Below are 24471 nucleotides of genomic sequence, written 5' to 3'. Positions count from 1 at the left end.
TGGGGTGGTGGTGAGAACATTTAATATCTACTCTCTTAGCATCTTTCAAATATACAATATAGTGTTATTAACTATAGTCAGCATGTTGTACATTATATCCCTGTAATTTATCCATCTTATAACTGGGAATTTTTACCCTTTGACCACTATCGTCCATTTCCCCTCTGTCCCCACCCCAGCCCCTGCAACCACCAGTCAATCTACTCTGTTTCTGTGAGTTCGATTAAAAATACAATTTTTAAGGAGACAGGTGCCTGACTAGGACTGTATTTTCGAAACATGTATCTGAAGAAAGATTTGCATGCAAAATATTCAAATAACTAGGAAGATTCCACAATAAGAAAACAAGCTCTCCAAATTAAGATAAATAGGGCAATATGAGTAGATACCTTACCAAATAATATAAATAAATGGGAAATAAGCATGTGTAAATCGCTCAACTTGGGGAATTAGTGGAAAATGATATACATTGTGCATTAAGGAAAAGCAAATTAAAACGCCAGTGAGATACTCTCTCCAACCATTAGAAGGCTGAATACCAAAACTGATGATACCAATTGCTGGTGAGGATGTGTGACAAGAAGAAATCTCATTCATTGTTGATGGGAATACAAATGGTACAACCTCTTAAGACATCTTGCCAGATTCTTTTGAAGATAAGCATAGTGTCACCATACGGTATAGCAACTGTGTCCCCAGTGCATTTACCCAACTGGTGTGAAAAACATACATCCACATAAAAACCACTAAGAACATATATAGAGCAGATTTATGAAAAGAAGAAGGGAATCCCACTTCCTTCCATTTTGAAAGTGTGAAATCAAGTGCTAGTTTATTTTTTCTGTACAAACTAATAATCATGGTGAACATGGAGTAATGTATAGAATTGTTGAATCAATATGTTGTACACTTGAAACTAATATAAAATTGTATGTCAATTATACTTCAAAAATAAAAAAATATATCGTGTAAGAGGATTTCCCTTTCTCCACATCCTTGCCAACACCTGTTGTTTTCTGTGTTGTTAATTTTAGCCATTCTGAAAGGCATGAGGTCATATCTCATTGTAGTTTTGATTTGCATTTCCTTAATGATGAGGGATGTTGGGCATCTTTTCATGTCTGCTAGCCACCTGTATGTCTTCTTTGGAAAAATGTCTCTTTATGTCTTCTGCCCAGTTTTTTTTTTTTTAAGATTTTATTTATTTATTTGAGAGAGAGAGAATGAGAGCCAGAGAGCACGAGAGGGAAGAGGGTCAGAGGGAGAAGCAGACTCCCCGCTGAGCAGGGAGCCCGATGTGGGACTCGATCCCGGGACTCCAGGATCATGACCTGAGCCGAAGGCAGTTGCCTAACCAACTGAGCCACCCAGGCTCCCTTCTGCCCAGTTTTTAACTGGATTATTTGTTTTTTCAGGTGTCGAGTTAATTTTAAGTTCTTCATACATTTTGGATATTAACCCTTTATCAGAAATGTCATTTGCAGATATCTTCTCCCATTCCATAGGTTGCCTTGTAGTTTTGTTGATTGTTCATTATGCAAAAGCATTTTATTTTGATGAAGTCCAATAGTTCATTTTTGCTTTTATTTCCCTTTCCTCAGGAGACGTATCTAGTAAGAAGTTGCTATGGCTGATTTTAAAGAGGTTGCTGCCTGTGTTCTCTTCTTTAGGTTTTTAACCCATTTTGAATTAATTTTTGCATGTAAGAAAGTGGTCCAGTTTCATTTTCATTCTTTTGTATGTTGCTATCCAGTTTTCCCAACACCATTTGTTGAGGAAACTCTTTTTTCCATCGGATATTCTTTCCTGCTTTGTCGAATATTAGTAGACCATACAGTTGTGGGTCCATTTCTGGATTTTCTATTCTGTTCCATTGATCTATGTGTCTGTTTTTGTGCCAGTATCATACTGTCTTGATCACTACAGCTTTGTAATATAACTTGAGAGGTCTGGAATTGTAATGCCTCCAGCTTTGCTTTGCTTTTTCAAGATTGCTTTCGCTGTTTGGGGTCTTTTGTGGTTCTATACAAATTTTAGGATTGTTTGTTCTAGCTCTGTGAAAAATGCTGTTGGTATTTTGGTAGGGATTGCATTAAATGTGTAGATTGCTTTGGGTAATATAGACATTTTAACAAATTTGTTCTTGTAATCCATGCACATGAAATGTTTTTCCATTTCTTTTTGTCACCTTCGATTTCTTTCATCAGTGTTTTACACTGTTGGTGGGAATGCAAACTGGTGTAGCCACTCTGGAAAACAGTATGGAGGTTCCTTAAAAAGTTAAAAATAGAGCTAGCCAATGATCCAGCAATTGTAGTACTAAGTATTTACCCAAAGGATGCAAAAATATTGACTCAAAGGGACACACACACCCTGATGTTTATAGCAGCATTATCTATGATAGCCAAATTATGGAAACAGCCCTAATGTTCATTGACTGATGGATGGATAAAGAGCATGTGGTGTGTCATACACACACACAATGGAATATTACTCAGCCATAAAAAAGAATACAGTCTTACCATTTGCAATACATGGATGGAGCTAGAGAGTATTATGCTAAGTGAAATTCGTCAGGGAAAGACAAATACCATATGACTTCACTCATATGTGGATTTTAAGAAACAAAACAAATGAGTATGGTGGGGGGAAAGAGAGGCAAACCAAGAAACAGACTCTGAGAGAGTCTGTTATAGAGAACAAAAGTGATACTTATTGTAGAGGAGGTGAGAGGAGAGAGGGAACTGCATAGGTGATGAGTATTAAGGAGGGCACTTGTTGTAATGAACACCAGGTGTTAGATATAAGTGATGAATCACTAAATTCTGCATCTGAATTACTATATTACATTGTATGTTAATTGGGATATAAATAAAAACGGGGAAAAATAAATTTTTTTAAAAAATTGAAAATAGTTAACTCTCCATAATGTCTTAAACTGCTCCCTGATGTTGGAGAATTGTGTGTTATCTGTGACATCTTTTGTAGTGGTAGTCCAGCTTTTCCTAGTAACTTGGATTGGAAATCTGAGTATTATGCATGATATTGAAACCTGGATTAGTCAGACTTCAGATCTGCAGTTAACCAACATTTGCAGATAATTATAGTTGATATCTTGATTTTAGGAATAATTTATCTCTGAAGTTTAAACTGAAAAATCATTGAATTAAGTTCTCAGAAAAGGATTACAATTTGACTTTATATCTGGTATTTGCCTGAAGAATTGGGTATAAATTGTTCATAAAGTGTGTGATAAATCCAAACCAATAAAATCCCTATTATGATAGAAAAATATACTGTATTCTTGGAGTAGAGAAGGTTTTTTTGTTATATAAAACCATTAAAAGAAAATTTGGTAGGTTCATCAGCATAGATATAAAGTATTATTGTATGCTAGAAATGACCATAAGCAAGGCAAAAGGGAAAGACACATCCTAAGAAAATATCTACAACTCATATCACAAGGTCTAATTTTCCCTAAATTAATAAGGAGAAGCTCATATAAATAAATAGGGAAAGACCTCCTTCCTAGTGATAAATGAATGAAGGATTCACCAACCACTGCTCAACGTGTTAACTGCTGGCTCTTCAGAGAGTCCATGAGGTCAAATGTATTTTTATTATAATGCCAAGAAAATATTTGCCTTTTTCACCCTGTTGACTTTTGCATAGATGGTAGAACACCCGTTACAGGTAAAACTACTAAAAGAGAATATGCAAGTGAACATTGCTCTGAAAAAAATTACATGCCGATTATGGGAAAATTTGAAAGTACAGAAAAGTGTAGAGAATAAAGAATATTATTCTACTCAAACTAGTGTTAATAATTTGGTATGTTTGCAGATTAAAAAAAAACCCTACAGTATACAAATTTATGTCCAATTTTTAACACAATATTAGCAGTTTTCCATTTCCATGTTTCTAAAAGCTCTGTATAATCAACTTTAAAAAGTACTTTCTTTGACTTTGTAAGAGAACTGAGCTGTAGGGGTTTCACCTTTTCCTTCATCTTTGTTTTAATGCTGATTAGAACTTAGGCTGAATATCCTGTTTGATTTTCTTTGGTTCTCTTAAATAATTCCTTGCTAACCTGTGGTGAACTACTTAGTTGGCTAGATGATATGAATGCTGAACAAAGGCAACTCTTCTATTGAATACTAAGTGTATAGTAGGAATGAGTTTAGATTTTTCCAGCTCCCTGAGGCTTTTATATTACATTATGTTTTAGTCATTTATTTGGCTTCATTAGAATAGTCAAAATCAAGATGTCCTGAAATTTATAATGTGATTGTGACCAGTCATAATGGACACTGTGTTGATAATAACTCCAGATCCAGTAACCACGGTGCCATCTTCTTCTGAGTCATCCTTTCTTAAATTTGCAGACTGATCTTCTTTTTTGAGGGCCTTTTTCTTAATATAGCCTTTACTTTTTGAACTCAGAACTGAAAGTAGAATAGCAGTCTTGTAGTCCTCTTGATTTTCATCCTGCTCTGTGTTCTAGAATGCATGAATTTGGAAGAGTTAGCCTGAATGCCCTTAGAGCTGCCCTCTACTTTCACCTCACCACCTGGGCTAGATCAGCAGTTTCTGTTTCTGAGACAGCGTATCTTCCTTCTTTCTTCCCAAAATCAACTCAGAAATCTGTCAATTTATTTTCACATGCTATTCAAAAGATACTGGTATATTTGCATAAATAGCAAACTTTGAAAAGAACCTCTTAAAATATCTTTTTTATTGTGACATACAACACATATAGAAAAAGCACAGAAGCATACATACATATCTTAATGAATTATAAACGGACGATCTAAATACCACGTTTAGGTCAAGAAATAGAACATTGCCAGCACCCCCAGAGGTTCTCCTCTTTCTCTTTCCAAACACAGTCCCTTCTCTCTCTCCCGAAGTAAGCAATAACCTGAGTTTTATGTTAATCACTTACGCTGTTTTATTTGTTGTATGTATGTATCTCTGAACACTATAGTTTTGTTTTGCCTGTTTTGGGGCTTTATAAAAATGGAATCATGTAACATGTATTGTTTTATTTCTGACTAAAATAAGTATGTGTGTAGGACTTATCCATATTGTTGTGGTTAGTTGTAGCTCGTTGTTAACTATATAGTATCCAGGTATATATGTATACCACAATTTATCCATTCTAGTGTTGAAGGACTTTTGACTTATGTCTTGGGGAATTATGAATAATGCTGCTATGAACATTCTGATACATGTATTTTTGATAGAGACATGCACATATTTTTGTTGATACATAGGAGTGGAATTACTGGGTCACAGATACATGTATCGTCAACATTAATTACATAATAGTAAACTTTTTTCCAACATGGTTGTACTGTACTAGCAGTGTATGAGGGGGGGTTCCCAGTTGTTCTACTCCACTACATATGTTGCCAGATTTCTTCATTTTAGCCATTTTAATGGGTGTGTCAGAGTGGTTTAATTTGCTTTTTTATGCTGTGACTCTAATGTGCTTAAGCACCTTTTCATAAGTATACTGGCCATTTGGCTATCCTTTTTCGTGAAGGACCTGTTCACATCCCTTGCCCATTTTTCTCATTGGGTTGTCTGTCTTTGTTCTTTATGAATTCTGGTTACTTCTGTTTCAGATTTTTTCTTCCATTCTTAAAAGTATCTTTTTTTTTTATGTTCAGTTAGCCACTATATAATATATCATTAGTTTTTGATGTAGTGTTCAATGATTCATTAGTTAGGTATAACACCCAGTGCTCATCATAACCCATGCCTTCCTCAATACCCATCACCCTGTTTTAAAGGTATCTTTTGATTAACAGAGGTTCTTAATTTTAATGTAGTCTAATTTATCAATCTTAACTTGTAGGGTCATGTGTAAGAATTTTTTTTACTACCTGAGGTTATAAAGATCGTCTTTATTATCTTTTAAAAAACTTTATTGTTTTGCCTTTGATATTTAAGTATCCAGTCCACCTGGAGACAGTTTTTGTATGTGATAAAATGAAGGCAGTGATCTTTATCTTTCCACATGGATATCCAGTTTTTTCAGCACCATTTATTTAAAAAATATTCTTGGAGCTCCTGGGTGGCTCAGTTACTTAAGCGTCCGACTCTTGACTTCAGTTCAGGTCATGATCCTCAGGGTCATCAGATCTAGCCCCACACTGGGCTCCGCTCCTGGCCAGGAACCTGCTTAAGATTCTCTCTCTCTCCCACTGCCTCTCCATCCCCACTTGCTTGCTGTCTTGCTCTAAAAAAAATAAATAAAAAATAAAAAGCATTCTTTCCATACAGCCATGAAGTTCCCCTTTTATTATAAATCAGGAGTCTCTGTGTGCATGGGTCTGTTTCTATGCTCTGTTTTGACCTTGTACCAACAACAGTGTTTTAATTACTATAGCTTTCTAAAATTATCTGCTGGAAGAAGTCATCCTACCTTCTTCTTCAATAGTGTTTTGATTATTCTTGGCTCTTTATGAATCAGCTTCACAAAAATTCTCTTGGGATTTTTACTGAGATTCCATTGAATTAGTAGATTGCTTTAGGGAGAATTGAGATTTTTTTTACAATATTGTTCCCATCCATGAACATGATTTCTCTCTCCATATAGACCAGTTCCTCTCAAAAATGTTTTAAAGTTCGGTGTGTAGTGATCTTACACATCTTTAGTTTGAATTATTACTAGGATTTTAATATTTTTAATACAATTATAAATGTTATTTAACATTTTTATATCTGTTTCTCATTAAAAACAATTGATTATATTTTTCACCTTGTATCTGGTGACCTTTCTCAACGCACTTATTCTAATAATTCTGTGGTTTCCTTTGGATTTTCTACCTCTACAGTCATATTGTTCATGAATAATGATAACTTCATTTGGTCTTTTACAGTCTTTATGCCTTTTATTTCTTTCTCTTACATCAGCTAGAACCTCCAGTACCATGTAGAAAGGAAGTGCTGATAGGGATCATTCTTGGCATGTTCCCAATCTCAGTGGGAAAGCTTTCAGTCTTCTATCACAAAGTATGATGTTTGCTATGGAATTTTTGTAGATGCTTTTTAAGTATGTTCCCTTTTATTTGTGTTTTTCTAAGAGTTGTTACTATGATTTTATGTTGAATTTTATGAATTGCTGTTACTATATGTATTTTGGTGTTCATGAGACTATTTTATTGGGGCACCTGGGTGGCTCACTCAGTTAAGCATCTGTCTTTGGCTCAGGTCTTGATCTTGGGGTCCTGGGATCGAGCCCTGCATCGGGCTCCCTGCTCAGTGGGGAGTCTGCTTCTCCCTCGGCCTGTCTCCCCAACTTGTGCTCTTTCTCTGAAACAAATAAATAAAATCTTTAAAAAAAGTGAGACTATTTTATTGACACACAGTGAATTTCTAATGTTAAACCATCATTTACATATTACTGCAATAAATCAACTTAGTCTTGCAGTAATATCCTTCTTATATATTGCTTGATTAGGTTTATAGTATGTTTTTAGGATTTTTGCACCTGTGGTAATGAGTAAAATTATCCTATAATAGTCCTTTTAATATCCTTGTTATGTTTTGATACCAAGGTAATGCTGGCCTCTGAAAATGAGTTGGGAAAGAATTCTTTTTTAAAAAACTTTTGTGGAAGAATTTGTCTTCTTGTTTGCTAGTAAAATCATCTGGCCCATAGTTTTCTTTCTGGAAAAGTGTTTTGTTGTTTTTTTTTTTAAGATTTTATTTATTTGAGAGAGAGAATGAGAGAGAGAGAGAGCATGAGAGGGGGGAGGGTCAGAGGGAGAGGCAGACTCCCCGTTGAGCGGGGAGCCTGATGTGGGACTCGATTCCGGGACTCCAGGATCATGACCTGAGCCGAAGGCAGTCACTTAACCAACTGAGCCACCCAGGCGCCCTTTCTGGAAAAGTTTTAAATTATAGATTCAATTTATAAGATTTTTCACATTTTTAAATTTCTTCTCTGACAGTATTAATTACTTGGATTTTTGTAGAAATTTCTCCACTTTATATAAACTTCCAGATTTACTGACATAAAGTTGTTCATAGTAGCCTCCTTTTCATGTCTACAGGATTTATAGTAGTGTCCCTTTTTTCATTCCTGCCTTTGGTTATCTGTGAATTCTTATTTTTTCTTCAGTCTTCCAGGGTTTTAAACTTTTTATCAGTCTTTTCAAAAAGTTACATATTAGCTTTGATCCTCTTTTTTCTAATGTTCATTTTACTCTTTGTTTCCTTTTTTTTCCTTTGGTTTACTTTGTTACTCTTTACCTAGTTTCCTGAAATTGATGCTTATCTCTTTAATTTTTAACCTTTCTTCTTTTCTAATGTATGCATGTAAGGCTATAACTTTAAGGTAGGCAGTGTTAAAGTATATCTCACATATTTTGATACTGTTCAAAATAAGTTCTAATTTCCATTGTGACTTCTTCTTTGTCCATGGATATTTTAAGGTCTGTTTCTTAATTTCTCAATTTATAGGGATTTTTAGTTTTCTCTTTGTGATGACACTATCAGGAAACTTATTTTAAATTACTTTAAAGGTCAGATAAATTTTTTTAACCCCTTGGAAATATATTTTCTTGCTGTATGTGCTTGAAAATAAAGAATATTCTGAAGTTGTTAGATACTGAATTCTCTATATGTCTGTAATATCACTTATGTTTATCAGGTTGTTCCGTTCTGTAGCTTTACTGGTTTGTGTGTACACATTTGTTTTTTTCTGTGCTAGTTATAGCTTTGTCTGTTTCTTTGAGTATTCTGTCAGTATGTTACTTTAAGTTTTCAGAAGGCGTTTCTTGGGCACTTCCAAGTTTGGAAGTCTTCTATCTTCTTCATAATTTGAGCTTTTGTCAAATATCCCTCTTCATCACGGGTAACACTTCTTACCTTAAAGTTTACTTTGTCTAGAATTTATATAGCTACACCAGTTTTCTTTTGATTAGACATGCTATGTCTTTTATTCCCATCTTTTTACTTTCAGCTTTCTGAATTCTTTTTTTTTTTGTTTTAAAGATTTTATTTCCTTATTTGACAGTGACACAGCGAGGGAGGGAACACAAGCAGGGGGAGTGGGAGAGGGAGAAGCAGGCCTCCCGCTGAGCCCAGAGCCTGATGCGGGACTCCATCCCAGGACCCTGGGATCACGACCCGAGCCAAAGGCAGATGCTTAACGACTGAGCCACCCCAGGCGCCCAGTTTTCTGAATTCTTATGTTTTATATGTGTCCCTTATAAACTTCATGTACTTGGGTTTTCTTTACTAAGACAGTCTGACAATCTTCAGATTTTAACTAGAGCATTTAATCTATTTACATTTAATGTAATCTTTGGTATATTGGGATTTAAATCTATTTTATTTTGAACTTTTTGTTATTCCTGCCTGATACATGTTCCTTTATTGCCTTTTTTGGGTTTGTTGTTTTTGTTTTGTTTTGTTTTGCTTTTTTCTTTTGGTTCCTTTTTATTCCATTTTTTCTTTTGTTTCAAGTTTTACATTTTTCCTCTTTTTTTTAATAGTTAACCTAAAGATTACAACATAAATCTATGACTCAAAATCTATTAATTTGTGCTTTTATCTTAGATGATGTAAGGACTTTCACATGCTTCAGCTATTATATTATTATATATGGTATAGTTGCTGTTGTTATTTTTAATTATCTGTATACTTTAAATCCAAAACATTATTTTTTAAAAATTTTTTATTGTTATGTTAATCACCATACATTACATCATTAGTTTTTGATGTAGTGTTTCATGAGCAAAACATTATTCTTATGTTTTATGTAATCAATATTCATTCAAAATTACTTTTGTTTTCCTTGCTCTTCATTTATCACCCTGACTTCTCTTCATTTTTTATATGTCCTTTAGCGCAGTTGTATTGGTGACACATTGTCTTTGTCTAAAAATGTCTTTATTTCAACTTCATTCTTTTTTTCAACTTCATTCTTTTTTTTTTTTTAAAGATTCCATTTATTTATTTGAGAGAGAGAGAATGAGAGATAGAGAGCACGAGAGGGAGGAGGGTCAGAGGGAGAAGCAGACTCCCCGCCGAGCAGGGAGCCCGATGTGGGACTCGATCCTGGGACTCCAGGATCATGACCTGAGCCGAAGGCAGTTGCTTAATCAACTGAGCCACCCAGGCGCCCCTCAACTTCATTCTTGAAAGTGGTTTTGCTGTGTGTAGATTTCTAGATTGGTAGTTTCTTTCCTTTCATCACTGTAAAAATACTGTCTAGGGCGCCTGGGTGGCTCAGATGGTTGGGTGTCTGCCTTCGGCTCGGGTTGTGATCCCGGGGTCCTGGGATCGAGTCCTGCATCAGGCTCCCTGCTCAGCAGGGAGCCTGCTTTTCCCTCTGCCTCTCTCTCTCTCTCTTTCTCTCATGAATAAATAAATAAAAAAATCTTTAAAAAAAAATACTGTCTGTTGTGTTTTGCTTTCCACTATTTCTGTTGAAAAGTAACCTTTGAACCTAATAGTTTCTTTTTGTTGCATGTGTATATATAGTTTTCCGTTTCGTAACTCAGTTAAAATTTTTTTGGAGTATAGTTAACACAAAATGTTATATTAGTTTCAGATGTTCAACAAATATATGTTATGCCTGTGCTTACCACAGGTGTATGCAGTGCTATTACAGGTAGTTACAGTACCACTGACTAGATTCCCTGTGCTGTACCTTCCATCCCCATGACTTACACATTCCATAACTGGAAGCCTGGATCTCCTACTTCTCTTAACTCATCTCTCTGCCCCCTTCCCTCTGGCAGCCATCAGTTTGTTCTCTACATTTATAGATCTGATTCTGCTTTTCGTTTATTCATTTGCTTTGTTTTTTAGGTTCCACATATAAGTGAAATCTTGAATTTGTCTTTATCTGACTTTTTCCCTCTGGTTCCACCCATGTTGTCACAAATGGCAAGATCTCATCCTTTTTTATGACTGAATAATATTCCATTACTTCTTTATCCATTTATCAATCAGTGGACACTTGGGCTGCTTACATAATTTGGCTGTTGTAAATTAATGCTGCAATAAACATGGGGGTGCATATATCTTTTCAAATTAGTGTTTTCATTTTCTTTGAGTGAATATCCAGTAGTGGAATTACTGGATCATATGGTTGTCCTACCTTTTTTTCTTAAAGATTTATTTATTTATTTTGAGAGAGTGAGAATGAGAGAGAGAGAGAGAGCACATGAGAGGGGAGAGGGCCAGAGGGAGAAGCAGGTTCCTTGCTGAGCAGGGAGCCTGATGCGGGACTCGATCCCGGGACTCGAGGATCATGACCTGAGCCGAAGGCAGTCGCTTAACCGACTGAGCCACCCAGGCGCCCTCCCTGTTTTCTAAAGTGGCTGTACCAATTTATGTTCCCACCATTGGTGTAAGAAAGTTCCTTTTTCTCCATAACCTTGCCAATATTTGTTATTTCTTGTCTTTCTGATTCTAGCCATTCTGACAGATGCAAGATGATATCTCATTGTAGTTTTGATTTGCATTTCCCTGATGATGAGTGATGTTGAGCATCTTTTCACATGTCTGTAGGCTATCTGTATGTCTTCTTTGGAAAAATGTCCATTCAGGTCCTCTGCCCATTTTTAAATTGGATTATTTGTAGTTTTTTTGGTTTTGAGTTGTGTAAGTTCCTTATATACTTTGGATATTAACCCCTTATTGGGTATATAATTTGAAAATATCTTCTCACATTCAGTAGGTTGCCTTTTTGTTTTGTTGCTGGCTTCCTTTACTGTGCAAACTTTTTATTTTGATGTAGTTCTAGTGTTTATTTTTGCTTTTGTTTCCCTTACCTTAGGAGACATATCTAGAAAAATGTTACTGTACTGATGTCAGAGAAATTATTGCCTATGTTCTCTTCTAGGAGTTTTATGATTTCAGGTCTCACATTTAGGTCTTTAATCCATTTTGAGTTTATTTTTGTGTCTGGTGTGAGAAAGTGGTCTAGTTCATTCTTTTGCATGTAACTGTCCAGTTATCCCAGCACTGTTTGTTGAAGAGACAGGCTTTTCCCTGTTGTATATTTTTGCTTCCTTTGTTGTAAATTAATTGACCATATGAGCAAGGGTCTGTTTCTGGACTCTGTTATGTTCCATTAATCTATGTGTCTGTTTTTGTGCAAGTACCATACTGTTTTTTATTACTACAGCTTTGTAGTATCTTGAAATCTGGAATTGTGATACGTCCAGTTTTGTTCTTCTTTCTCTAGATAGCTTTGGCTAATCAGGGTCTTTTATGATTCCCTAGGAATTTTAGTATTTGTTTTAGTTCTGTGAAAAATGCTATTGCTATTTTGAGAGATTGCATTGAATCTGTAGATTACTTTGGGTGGTATGGACATTTAGCAATATTAATTCTTCCAATCCATGAGCATGGAATATATTTTCCACTTGTTTGTGTCATCTTCAGTTTCTTTCATCACTGTTATGTAGTTTTTAGAGTAAAGGTCTTTCACCTCTTTGTTTATTCCCAGGGACTTTATTCTTTTAGGTGCTATTGAAAATGGAATTGTTTTCTTAATTTCTCTTTCTGCTACTTCATTATTAGTATATAGAAATTTAACTGATTTCTGAATATTAACTTTGTGTCCTTGTTGCAGGTATACTTTTTTTCTGACTCTTGATTTCAGCTCAGGTCATGATCTCTCAGGGTTGTGAGATCAATCCCTGTATCAGGCTCCGTGCTCATCATGGAGTCGGCTTGTCCCTCTCGCTCTGCTCCTCCCCACCCTGCTCACCCTCTCACGCTCTCTGTCTGTCATAAATAAATCTTAAGATTATCTCTTGTCTTTAATTTTTAGCAATTGGTCTATGTATGGACTTCTTTTTATTTATCTTCCTTAGCGTTTGAAGGCTTTCTTCGGTCAGTAGGTTGATATATTTAATTGGTTTTGAAAAATGCTCTGTCATTATCTCCTCAGTATTCTACAGGATCTCTCGCCTCTTCCGGTATTCTTTTTACATATGGCAGGTCTTTTTATTGTTGTCTGTCTAACTTTTTACCTTCTTTTCTGAAATTTTTCAGGAAAAATTTTGTTTTCGCTGCTTGATTCTTTGTATTTTCTTCTGACTTAACTTCCAGTATTTCAAATCTTTCTATCTCCTTCAGCATGGTTATTTTAAGTCTGTCTGATAGCCACAATATCTGGAGTCACTGAGGGTTTCTGGGTTTTGTTGTTTTCACTAGTTTTCATTTACATTGTCTTGTCTCTTTTTGTGCTTGGTTACCTTTGATTATGTGTCATATATAGTATTTGAAAAACTATTTGTAAAAGTATTTTGAAGCCTGAGAGGATATGATTTTACTCTAAGGCGTCTTTTCATTGTTTCTGTCAGGTTCTAGGGCACTAGCAATCTGGAGTTACTTTAATCCAGTTTTAGGAATTACAGTTTTCTGGACCTTTCAAATGACTCGAAGCTAGGCTACAGCGTCCACAAGGACTTTTGTTTCAGTTTACTCTTATGTTTAGGATGCAAACCTTGGGGATCCCTGTGTCAGGCATGGAGGTTTTACCAGCAGTCCATACCCTTGTGCGTTTTATTTCTACCCCAGGGATTGGCAAACTTTTTCTGTAAAGGACCAGAGAGCAAGTACTTTAGGCTTTGTGTACCATACAGTCTTCGATGCAACAATCAATGCTGCCATTGTTCTTTGGAAGAGCCTAGACAATGTGTGAATTAATGAGCATGAATCTATTTCAGTAAAGGTTTATTTACAAAATCAGGCACAAGGCCAGATTTGGCGCAGGGCCATAGTTTGCTAACCCCTGCTGTAGTCTGTCAGAAGCTCTGCTCAGATTCTCAGCCATCTCTTCTTAAATTTAGATTAGCCCTGAATGCTGAACTAGCCTCTCTTTGGTTTGCCTTGTTAACTAGCTCTCTGGTGCCTTCAGGAATATTTTATGTTTGGTCCAGTTGCTCTCAGCAGGAGGTTTATCTGAAATACCTAGTCTGGTATTATCAGAAGCTAAAGTCACATACAAGGTAACCAAATTAAAAGCAATGAGATTTTTTTTCCCCTCTGATCTCAAGAAGGAAATTCCTTAAGGTGATCTCAGAATCTCTCTCACTAGCATCTTGTGATATATAAATGACTTTTTTTTTTTTTTATGAAACTGACTTTTCAGGACATGTTTCTTTAGTCTTCCTAGAGAGATTGTGCATTCCAAGTGTTGTCCGTCAGAACTTTGTAGGATGATGGAAATGTTCTCTATCTTGCACTGTTCAGTATGGTAGCCACTAGCTACCTGTGGCTATTGAGCACTTGAAATATGACTAGTATGAATACAGAACTAAAATTTTACTTTTATTTAATTTTAACTAATTTAAATTTAAATAGCTATGTGTGGATACTTAATTTGGAGTGGACAAAGCTTAGATTAAATGAAGAATCTCCTCTCAGTGCATGTGTTCCTACAGTCCCACCCACCAAAGTATCCGTTTTCTAGTGCTCTTGCAAGAAATAGTTAATCTAAATGTGTTTGATGGACAGTATCTTGTAAATGTCTGAGGCCTTGCCAAAAGTTACCATTTATTCCTACCATTCACCTGGTGTGATGGAAGTACACTTGCTATCCTGAATGGGCCACATAACAACTAATGCAGTCACTCACTTTACTTGCTAACACATATTTTTCTTTGCAGGGAAAGGGGCGACTTCGTCGAGGAAACTATCCAAGTCCATCCTCTCCTGTTGTAGTTCGGTTGCCCTCCATGTCTGACGTCCCAGAAGAGACCTTGACTAGTGAAGCAGCTGTGGAGACTGACATCACAGAACAACAGCAAGCAGCTATGCAGCAAGAGGAGAGAGTACTGACTGAGCAGATTGAGAACCTACAGAAAGAGAAGTGAGTTTCCAGGAGGAAAGGGAGCGACTAGTTATTACCTGCTTTCATTTTCTTCGTTCTCTGCTCTCTTGATTTTTCCTTATTTATTAAATATCCCCTATGTGTCAAGCACTGTATCAGGTAATACAGGGGATGCAAAGATGACAAAGACATGTTGCCTGGACTCGGGTAAGAGAGTGAAGAGTTGTCACCTTAGCGAAGGAAGCTCCATGAGCAGGGAGACCTGAAGCTTCTTCAGTGACAGTGCTGGAGAAGGCTGGCTGGGATAAGATGTGTCCATCTTAGCCTGGATTCCTAACAGGTCTGAGATCAGTTACAATGAACAGATTGGTCTTTAAAAGGAGGAGTGAGGATTCCTAGGCTAAGACAGAGTCCTTTTCAAGAATGGGTATTATTCAGAACTCCCTGAAGTGGGACACCTGGGTAACTCAGTCAGTTAAGCATCTGCCTTCAGCTCAGGTCATGATCCCAGGGTCCTGGGATCGAGTCCTGCATTGGGCTCCTTGCTGGGTGGGGAGCCTGCTTCTCCCTCTGCCTGCTGCCCTCCCTGCTTGTGCTCACTCTCGCTCTCTGACAAATAAATAAATAAAATCTTAAAAAAAGAAGAACTCCCTAAAGAAGGCTATTATCTGAAGATCAGTATAGCCATGGGGCCACCAACTGGATGGTCAGGGTAAGGCAGCAACTCTAGTGGGTGCTGGGATACTAGGTAGGGAAATTGGTTGCAATTTAGGAGAGAGATAGTCAACTCTGTGCCCTCTACCATCACTGGAGCAAGGGTAGGTAACAATAACACTATATCTTGGGGATAATACGGACACGCTATGGTTCTTTTTGAGGGTACTGTGTACCGGTTCTTATTGACAATAAAGACCCTTTAAAGTTTTAAGGGGATTTTTGTTTCTGAGTTCCAGGATCTGAGGTCTGAGAGCTTGATGCATTAGGGGACATATGAGTCTGTTAAAGTAACTTTTTGCGTGTCAGGATTGATTCTAGAATTTTGGTAAGCTAAAAAAGCAGCTGAGGCTCAGCTGTGCAGAGCACGATTAGGCAGAAGTGGTGCACGTTGACCAGGGGCTAGCTATCTGATTTGAAAAGAGGACCTCACTCAGCTTTGATGAAAATGGTATTGGAGGTATAGAAGGATGAATAGTTTGAGCTAGGTAGAGTGGAAGCAAAGCTAAGAGGCTCTGAAAGAGGAGATTTGGTAAGGAGGTTGTGGATGGTTTGGGACTTAGAGCTGGTATATTTCCAGGTAGTGACAAACTCTGAGATCTGCCCATTGGAGAAGGTTGCCCACATAACATGAAGGAAAGGTTGTTAGAAGTAGCAGACACAAGGACACTTCGGTGTGAAAATACTGAAGTGAGCTTTTACAAAGATGTTTATTGACAGACCAGGGTGACATCAGGTAGTAGCGAGAAAGCAAGATTAGGAACCAAGTACTAAAACTTGAGGGAACAAGGGGGCACAACTGAGAGGTAGGTGGGTGCCTGATGAAGAGGAGTAGAGAGTGTGAGTGGAGGTGGCATAAGAGGCAAAGGACAAAAAGATCAGTGATGTTTTACTTCATCAGAGGTCTCTCTGTGGTTAAGGTAAAGGATATCATCTTGTAGCCAGTTAATGCCAGTTCATGGAAGATAGTTAAAGAGCTGGAAGGAATCTTAGAGATTATCTCATGTCATCTCTTTGTTTTGTGGATGAGGAAGCTGAGGTCCAGGGAGACGAAAGTAGTTTCCCAATGCATTATGTATGAGTTTAGAGTGAGTTTAGAACCCTGATCTCCTGGTTATCAGCCCAGAGTTCATCTTACCAAAATACCTTACAGCGGCAGCATCTTTTCCCACCTCACTTTTTGCTCTATTATAGGTCCCAGGCTTTGCGTTTGTAGCCTTCATCATCTGGGGCTTACCAGTCTTCATGACCACCTTGGATGGGAACAGTAGGAAATGTGACTGTTTTGCTACTTAAATTTCTTTCATCATAGGTCTTTTTTTCCTGTTGTCTTCCTTCCTCTTCTTATCAAACACTAGTGTATTTCTTGTTTATATCCTACAGGGAGGAGCTAACGTTTGAGATGCTTGTACTGGAACCCCGTGCTTCTGATGATGAAACACTTGAGTCTGAGGCCTCCATTGGGACTGCTGATAGCTCAGAAAATTTGAATATTGAGTCTGAAGGTGCCATCTCTGAGAAATCAGGTAAATGAACATATTAGATCAGAGACTCCAGATTTGTTTTGCAAGGGAGGAATAAGGATTCCCAAGCTAAGACAAAATCCCTTTCAAGAATGCCTGACCTTATGTGAGAAGGTGACAAAGTCCTAAGGAGTTCAAATATACTGATCTTTGTGAAGCTTCCATTACATATTGTTCATCAAACCAAACATTTAATGTAATGGAGTTTTTTTGTCAATTTAATGTTTTCTCTTCTGTTTACCACAGAGAAAACCCAATAATCACAACACATGTTGTCTTACTGACCCATGATCCATGTTTTAAGGGTGGTTAGTAGGAGTTGTGCCCTGCTGAGAGATGGGCTTATACCAAAGGAGATATTTAACTACCTGGCATGGCTCAGGGAGACTTAGAATTACTACATATCCTGGCAGTATTTTAAATGATAGTGACGGTTGTAGACCTCTCCTAATGGTGTAGTCAAACTCCAGACTTCTTGGGGTTGATTCTTAAATGATACGATAGAAATGGATAACTTCTCAGGTTATGACTGTGGACAAAGTAGGTCAGCCTGGACCCTTCAGACCTCAGCCCACCCACCACACGGAAGTGGTGAAACCTATTCTTTTGGGATGATTTGCTTTAGAGGAAATTGTCACTTAGAGCTTTGATTTCTCCTTTTGCTTTAGAGAGAAGCTTAGCCCTGAGCTCCCTGAAGGCGTCTGGCAAACCTGAACCTTCAAGCAAGCTACGAAAGCAGCTAAAAAAGCAGCAAGACTCTTTGGATTCGGTGGACTCTTCAGCCTCTCCTTTATGTTCGTCTAACACTGCATCTTCTCATGGGACCAGAAAACGATTTCAGATTTATTCTAAGTCTCCATTCTACCGAGCTGCCTCAGCTGGGGAGGCCCTGGGAATGGAAGGGCCATTGGGCCAGACCAAATCCCTGGAAGACAGGCCTCAGTTCATCAGCAGAGGAACCTTCAACCCTGAAAAGGGCAAACAAAAATTAAAGAATGTGAAAAACTCACCTCAGAAAACCAAAGAGACCCCAGAGGGGACAGTTGTGTCTGGCCGCAGGAAAACTGCAGACCCAGACTCCAGCTCCACCCAACAGCTAGCTCTCTTTGGAAACAATGAGTTTATGGTCTGAACTGGCAGCTGGGTGCCCCTTCATGGCTACAGAGTGGTAAACGCATCTCATCTTCGGGGCCTCTTCTCATCCCCTTGTCTACAGGAGTCCATCCTAACTGTGGTCCTGCCTCTTGCCCACGCATACAACTGAGGACTTGGGTGCTAATTTCCTGGGCCTCTGGCAGAAGCAGAAAGGCCTCTTTGAAGCCTGCTGGGGATGGTGCCGGCTGTGCCTTGGCTGCTGTATTTGCCTGGAGAGTTCACTAAGTGGAGCCGCCTGGGGCCAGAGGATTTGGGTCAGGTTGGCGGTCTTCCTACTTGCCTCTCCTCCACCCACTTTTCCTTCCCAGAGGTGGGTGTTGAACTGGCGGGGGGACATGGTGGGCCTGAGGGAACCACTGATTTTTGACATTTGAAGAAAACATATAAATCTTTCTTAACCGTGAAAGCAAAAGCCTTTGGGTTTATTTTGGGATAGTTAGGAGCTGGGGTAGAATATAATTTTTTTCCAAGGATTTGTAAACAAAAAGCCTAAGCCCTCTATTTTAAGATTTTTGAGAAATACTCCATGTTATATTCTGGGGAAAGTAAAAAAGTAATTGTTTCCATGAAGCCATCAGAGCATGTCTCAGACATCTGGTTACATGATGAAGAAGAGAGTACGTGTTTTGTTTTTTGATGATGTTCAGTGTCATAATAATGCTGGTTTCATTCCTGGTTAGTTCCTGCCAAATATATTGCATGGGCTGAAGTTTCAGTTGCCCTGCTGTTCTCATACTTCCTGGTCCTAGGATTAGGTTCCTCTAATTTTTTTTTTTTAAGTGTCTCAGAGACATGGTGATCCCTAAACATGAGGGTCTCATCCTAATCCACCCAGGCTTTCTTCTTTGTATAGATTAAACTGAAGATCGCATATGAACCTGTTCATCTTCCACCACAAATTCAGACAAGTAATGTGACCATCTAATCACTTCTCCCAAAACATTCATACACAACACTGCATGAATAAGTGTTAACAGAAAGCTGCCAAAAAAATAAAAAGGTTTTTAATATAACCATCTAACTATTATTTTCTTTTCCTCAGACCATCAGTATTAAATAGATGAAAAAATAAATCAAGGACTACTTGAAGCAGTTTTTGTTAATATTCTGGTTACTGAAGTTTACTGTAAATATATATGTATAGTATGCATATTTCTTTTTAACCTTATGCTTCCCTCCTCCTCCTTGTGGAATTTCTTTCCACAGATTAGGGGCCATTGGATAGGGGTGAGAGCCACTGTCCCTAGGTTGAGGGAAAAATCAGACCATCTTTTTCACCACTGGGTGTCTCCATACACCTGAGCTATAATAGCATTTTAAGCTTCTTAGCATTTGTGGGATTAGAAATCTGTTTTTGCTATTTATAATATATGGAAAATGAAACATGATACTCTTTCTTGAGATAAGTATGTGAAAATGTTTATTTTTAAAGTTACTAAATGCATCTTGTCTAACTACCACGTGCACTGTTCTGAAAAAGAGCCTTTACCATCTGTAACCCGAATTTTGGTTATTTCTTTTCATACTTCTTCCATTTGAAGTTGTAGAAATATTAAAACTTTTGTTAAGGCAGATTCTCTCCTGTTACACAACACTGAACCTCACGTCACTGCCTCGGTGGTTATTGTCAAGCCCCAGAGGTCAGGCTTAGAACAACATTCTGAGTGGCAGCTAATGGTAGCAGGAGTCTTACCTCTCCCTGGTTTGGTTTCAGAAATGAGCTAGGGATAGGAATCTTTTTAAATCTCCAGAATGATGATGGTTGTGAGTAAGTGTTAGATTTTATGTCCCGCAAACACCTGCCACCTTGTTCATGCTGAGGAGTAATAAATGTAAAGCCTTTTGAAAATTGGAACTTCGGAGAATCTCCTAGAGGAAAACCCAACCCCTCAGCATGGTCGGGTCCAAGTGGGACTTCTGGGGCCCCTTGGGACTTCTGGGGCCCCGGGGCCCCAAGCGGGGCTGTGCAGGCTGTTGCAGTATTCCTGGGGAAGTAGTGTCCTGCTAGGCATTGACTGCTACTCTCTACTTGCTCCAGAACATTGGTTAAATACCGTACAAAAAAGAGAGGACCCTTATTGGATAATTTCCTTTGGCCCCGAGGAGCGGCCTGGAGAACACATCTTGGCATGTGTTCTCCCTTCTAAATTTTTTCAGATTTTCTTTGTTTGTTCGTTTGCAAAATAAGTTTTTGGCAGTTGAAAAAAAAAATATATAGGTCACTTTATAGGAACTAGGCGATGGATGTTAAGAGACTTTATATTTCTCAGGGACCTGAAACCTGAATTTGGATAAAATTAAATAAAAAATACTTGTTTTTTGGTTGCTAGATTTGTGGATTTCTAGTCATTTAACAAACTGCCAGAAAGGGGGGGTGGGGGTTGGGGAGAGATCCACACAATCGTAAGAATGGAGAGCAAGTGTGGGACCCTCCCTCTGAAGGAAAGAAAGCTTTTCTTCTCATAGGATAACAAGTACTGTTGGCCTGATAAAGAGATGAAGCCATAACTCTTAGAAACTGTCAGAACCAAGTGCTGTATCTCCTTCCATCCGGTCTTAACTGATCCTCTCCGTGGTTAAAGTTACGTTACCACAAAGTGATGCTGTGTTATAATCACTTATAACAAAGGTGTTTAACCTTCATATGTGTCGCAGTTGTGCCACCCATCGCTTCTCCTTTGCTTTTCTTTGATCTCAGATGCCACAGACAAAACCCCGTGTGGCCGCAATGTGCAGCCCCACATTTGGAGCCCATACTCCAAAATACAGAGGAATTCTGTTCATATCACACATTCCCAGCCCCAACCAAAGCCTGGATTTTCACTTCTCCACATTAAAGCCAACTGTCCCTTATCGTGGAAAATGTAGTAGAAGCAGAGTAGTATAATTTTGAGGTTACATTGTGTATCATTAAGTGAAGCAAATTTGTTTAACAGCAAGAATCAGGGAGGTGACATACTTAGTTTGTAATGCACTTCCTGCCATTTTAATTCCTTTGCCACTCTAGACTTCTGGAAATACAAAGGGAGATACAGAGTTCCCAGTATGGGCCTTGAAGAGACAGAGGGACCCGAAGTCAGGGGATGGGATACCAGAGCCCCTACCTTCTCATGCTTTGGAAACCAGCTGCAGCTCTTACCCTGCTGCTGGGAGGTTAGTGGAGACTTGTGTTCCTTGACAGTAGGGTTGTTTTCACTGTCAAAGACAGAGAAGAAAGGGGGTACTAGAAGCATGCTGAAAAGAGGAGGTCCAGCAAGGTTCTGCAGGTCCACTTCAGTGACTGTGGGCCATGGTTTTCCTTTTGTTTTTTTTTGTTTGTTTGTTTGTTTGTTTGTTTGTTTTTAACTATAACGAATGTGTACCTTTCACAAGCACTTTGGTAAACTAGAGAAGAAATTCTCAGGATGTATTCAAAGCTAAGAGAGTTTTAATTTTAAAAAGAAATCTAGTCCAGATGGCTTTCCTCATCCTCCTCTCCTCTTTTTTCTCCCTTGGTGGGGGAGCTAGGCATGGGGCATGCATCATTCTGTGTTGACAAATGCGTCATGCCTATCCATAATTTTGTGACAGTTCCCCAGCACTGTCCCCCAGTGGCACCATGCTAGCCTTGGTAGTAAAAGTCCTTGGTATCTGAGGGCATCCTCAGTCTTTCTGTGCCCCTCACTTACTTTTAACCACTTTTCTCTGGAAACACTCCCACATTTGATTTGGTGTTAAAAGGTAACAGCAAAATGATGATTGTGGAGATGGATCTATTAGGTCTTGTTGGTCTCTTGGTTAAAACTGTTCTTCAAAAAAGCCACACGAACGGGCCTATCACCTTGCTATTCATTTATAATTAACACCTATTTATCAGCCCTCTTAGGTCACATTAAAAGTTGCACCTTTTGAACCAAGTAATTGTATTTACTAGGGGAAAGGTGTGGATTACAGATTAGTATTATATTATTTTAATGGATTTAAAGTAATTTATAAGTATGCTGAGTGTAAATTTTTTAAAAGACTATGTATTGTAAAAGGACGTATCCTGTGAAATATATCATTTTACTGTTTAACAGAATAATTCTATAAAAAGAATGATTTATCTCACCCACGGAACTGATTACATTCCTGATGCAATCAACAGGCACTTTGTAATTTCCTTTTGGGTTGGTTTTTTTTGGATCGGGAGGAGCAAGACATCATCTGTATAAAGTGCAGTTTGTGTCGCTCAGAATATGCACTGTATAGCTACACAAAAGCAGCTTGATGAACAGATCACTCCATGGCTCATTAAAGAACAAAGCTTCCAGAAGCAGCAATACGTGTGGTTTGTTTTCTGACCATCCTGGCTCCCACCCCAGCTCACTCCAGTCCCACTCCAAGAAACAGCAATGATTTTGGTTTGTTAAGCTGTTCTTTGTTTAAGGAAAGGACTGAGCCCCAAAGTAACAAAGTGCAGAAGCAGTAATTATTGGAACTCTGCGGAATTCAAGTGAAGGTGAGATTCAAGATAATCTTTTTCTGTAAGAGATGCTAGCCGCTTCCTGTAAAGACTTCCTTTAATCAGCCTAGAGCTAGGTGGACAGTAAGTCTACAGTTAGCATCCTCACCAAAAAGACTATGAAGAAGTAGCAACATCTGCTAGTAGGGGCCCAGGAATTCATGCCTAGGTTGTCATTTTTGTTCTGCCACTATGCTGTGTGACTTTGGGAAAGTCATGAGCCCTTTCTGGGTGTCAGTTTTCCCATCTGGAGATGAGTTCTCTTCCTCAGGTTTACTTCTCTAACTCCTACAGACTCTCAGGTCTCAGTGTAAAAGGCAGTTTACTGGAAATTTCCTCTTCCCCCTTGAACTGGGTTAGATGTCTCTTGTTCTCAACAGTGCCCAGTATGTGTGGCATCAAAAAACTGAGGGGCGCCTGGGTGACTTGGTTGAGCATCTGCCTCTGGCTCAGGTCATGATCCCAGGGTCCTGGGATGGAGGCCCATGGCTGGCTCTCAGGAGCCTCCTTCTTCCTCTCCCTCTGTGTGCCACTCCCCCTGCTTGTGCTCTCTCTCTCTCTCTCTCTCTCTCTGTCAATAAATAAACCAACTGTTTGATGTAAGCTTCCCAAGGCAAGAAATGTACTTATCTTCCTGACTTAGATCCCCAGCACCTAATAAAAGGTGCCCTTGCTTAAATATTGGACGAGCAGGTTGAATGAGATCAGGGGTTCCCAAATGCCAAACTAGGTCTAAGGTGAAATGGAAATTTATTCAGTTTTTAAAATCCTGAGATCATTTTCCCATTTCTTTTTGCATTGTTTACATTTTTCCATCAAATTTACATCAAAATGAAAAGGATAGTGAATTGTTTCTTAAAGTTTCTTTAATTGGCCAAGTGAAACCTAGAAATGCCATTTTGAAAATGTACCCCTGTGGTAACTAAATCTACAACAAACCTTCCCAATGCTTCTTGCCATCTTTGGGTCTTTCTCTGCCTTTCCTACCATCAAATAGTCCCTTAGGGTGGAAGAGGAAAACTGTCTCACAAATCTGAAAACTGCAGTTGAAAAGAAAGGCCCAGATAGGTCCACAGAGATAGTCTCTGTGTGCTTCATAACCAAAGACATTTCTGGCGTTGAGGGCAAAAAAGCTTTCACAGTATCCCCTCTCCTAGCAACGGCCCTAAATGCAATGAAAGCTGTTTCCCATTCGAATTTCATTGGGGCCAATTTACAGCAAAATGTTGAATAAATCCTGAGCTCAACTGAGCTCTGTATTGTATTAGGAAAACAAGAGCCACTCAGTGTATTTCAGGTGAGAGGGACAAAATACAGGAATTAGGGGTTTAATAATACACACTGGAAGAACTGAAGAAACAAAGGTCACAGAATCTCCCACAGAAAAGGTCAAGAAAGCCAACACAGATCTCAGCCAAAAGATCCAAAGTTAAGAGCTTGCCTGGAAGCTACTGCAATTCAAAAGGCATCCTGAAATCACCTTCCCACACAGGCTGCAACTGCCTCCAGAGGTTTACCTTCCAAGGCTCATGTGAGTGCCTGCCTGCCTTCTATTAGCTAGCCATAGGGGGAAGAGGATCCTGGGAAATGTAGTTCCTGGCATCTCTGCAGTGAGGACCTACCTTAGAAGGGGGTAGTATTGATGCCAGGATGACAGCAGCTAATCCAGTTTATATATAATCTCCTCTATTTCTCCAAGACTTCCTCCTGGAGATCCCAAACAATCTCTCCCAGTGTAGAATTGCTGTGCTCACACATCCCAGACACCAGCCCATGAACTC

At 38.5% G+C, this 24471-nt stretch overlaps 1 protein-coding gene across 11 annotated transcripts in view; it reads left to right on the top strand.

Annotated features, from left to right (window-relative positions):
* The window catches only part of MYO9A (myosin IXA), a 346819-nt gene extending 324311 nt beyond the window's left edge, over positions 1 to 22508 (top strand). For all 11 annotated transcript variants that reach the window (XM_073877314.1, XM_025883650.2, XM_025883655.2 and 8 more), the window contains 3 exons: positions 14652 to 14854; positions 16913 to 17055; positions 17721 to 22508. In XM_073877314.1, coding sequence (XP_073733415.1) covers positions 14652 to 14854; positions 16913 to 17055; positions 17721 to 18184 — 810 coding nt within the window. In that variant the 3' untranslated portion in view covers positions 18185 to 22508. The remainder of the gene's footprint in view (positions 1 to 14651; positions 14855 to 16912; positions 17056 to 17720) is intronic.
* Positions 22509 to 24471: the final 1963 nt, after the last annotated feature.

Source organism: Callorhinus ursinus, unplaced genomic scaffold, assembly GCF_003265705.2.
Source record: "Callorhinus ursinus isolate GAN/ISIS: 27379988/994484 unplaced genomic scaffold, GSC_fseal_2.0 scaffold25, whole genome shotgun sequence".
Lineage (NCBI taxonomy): Eukaryota > Metazoa > Chordata > Mammalia > Carnivora > Otariidae > Callorhinus > Callorhinus ursinus.
This window is presented reverse-complemented; position numbering and strand designations above follow the sequence as displayed.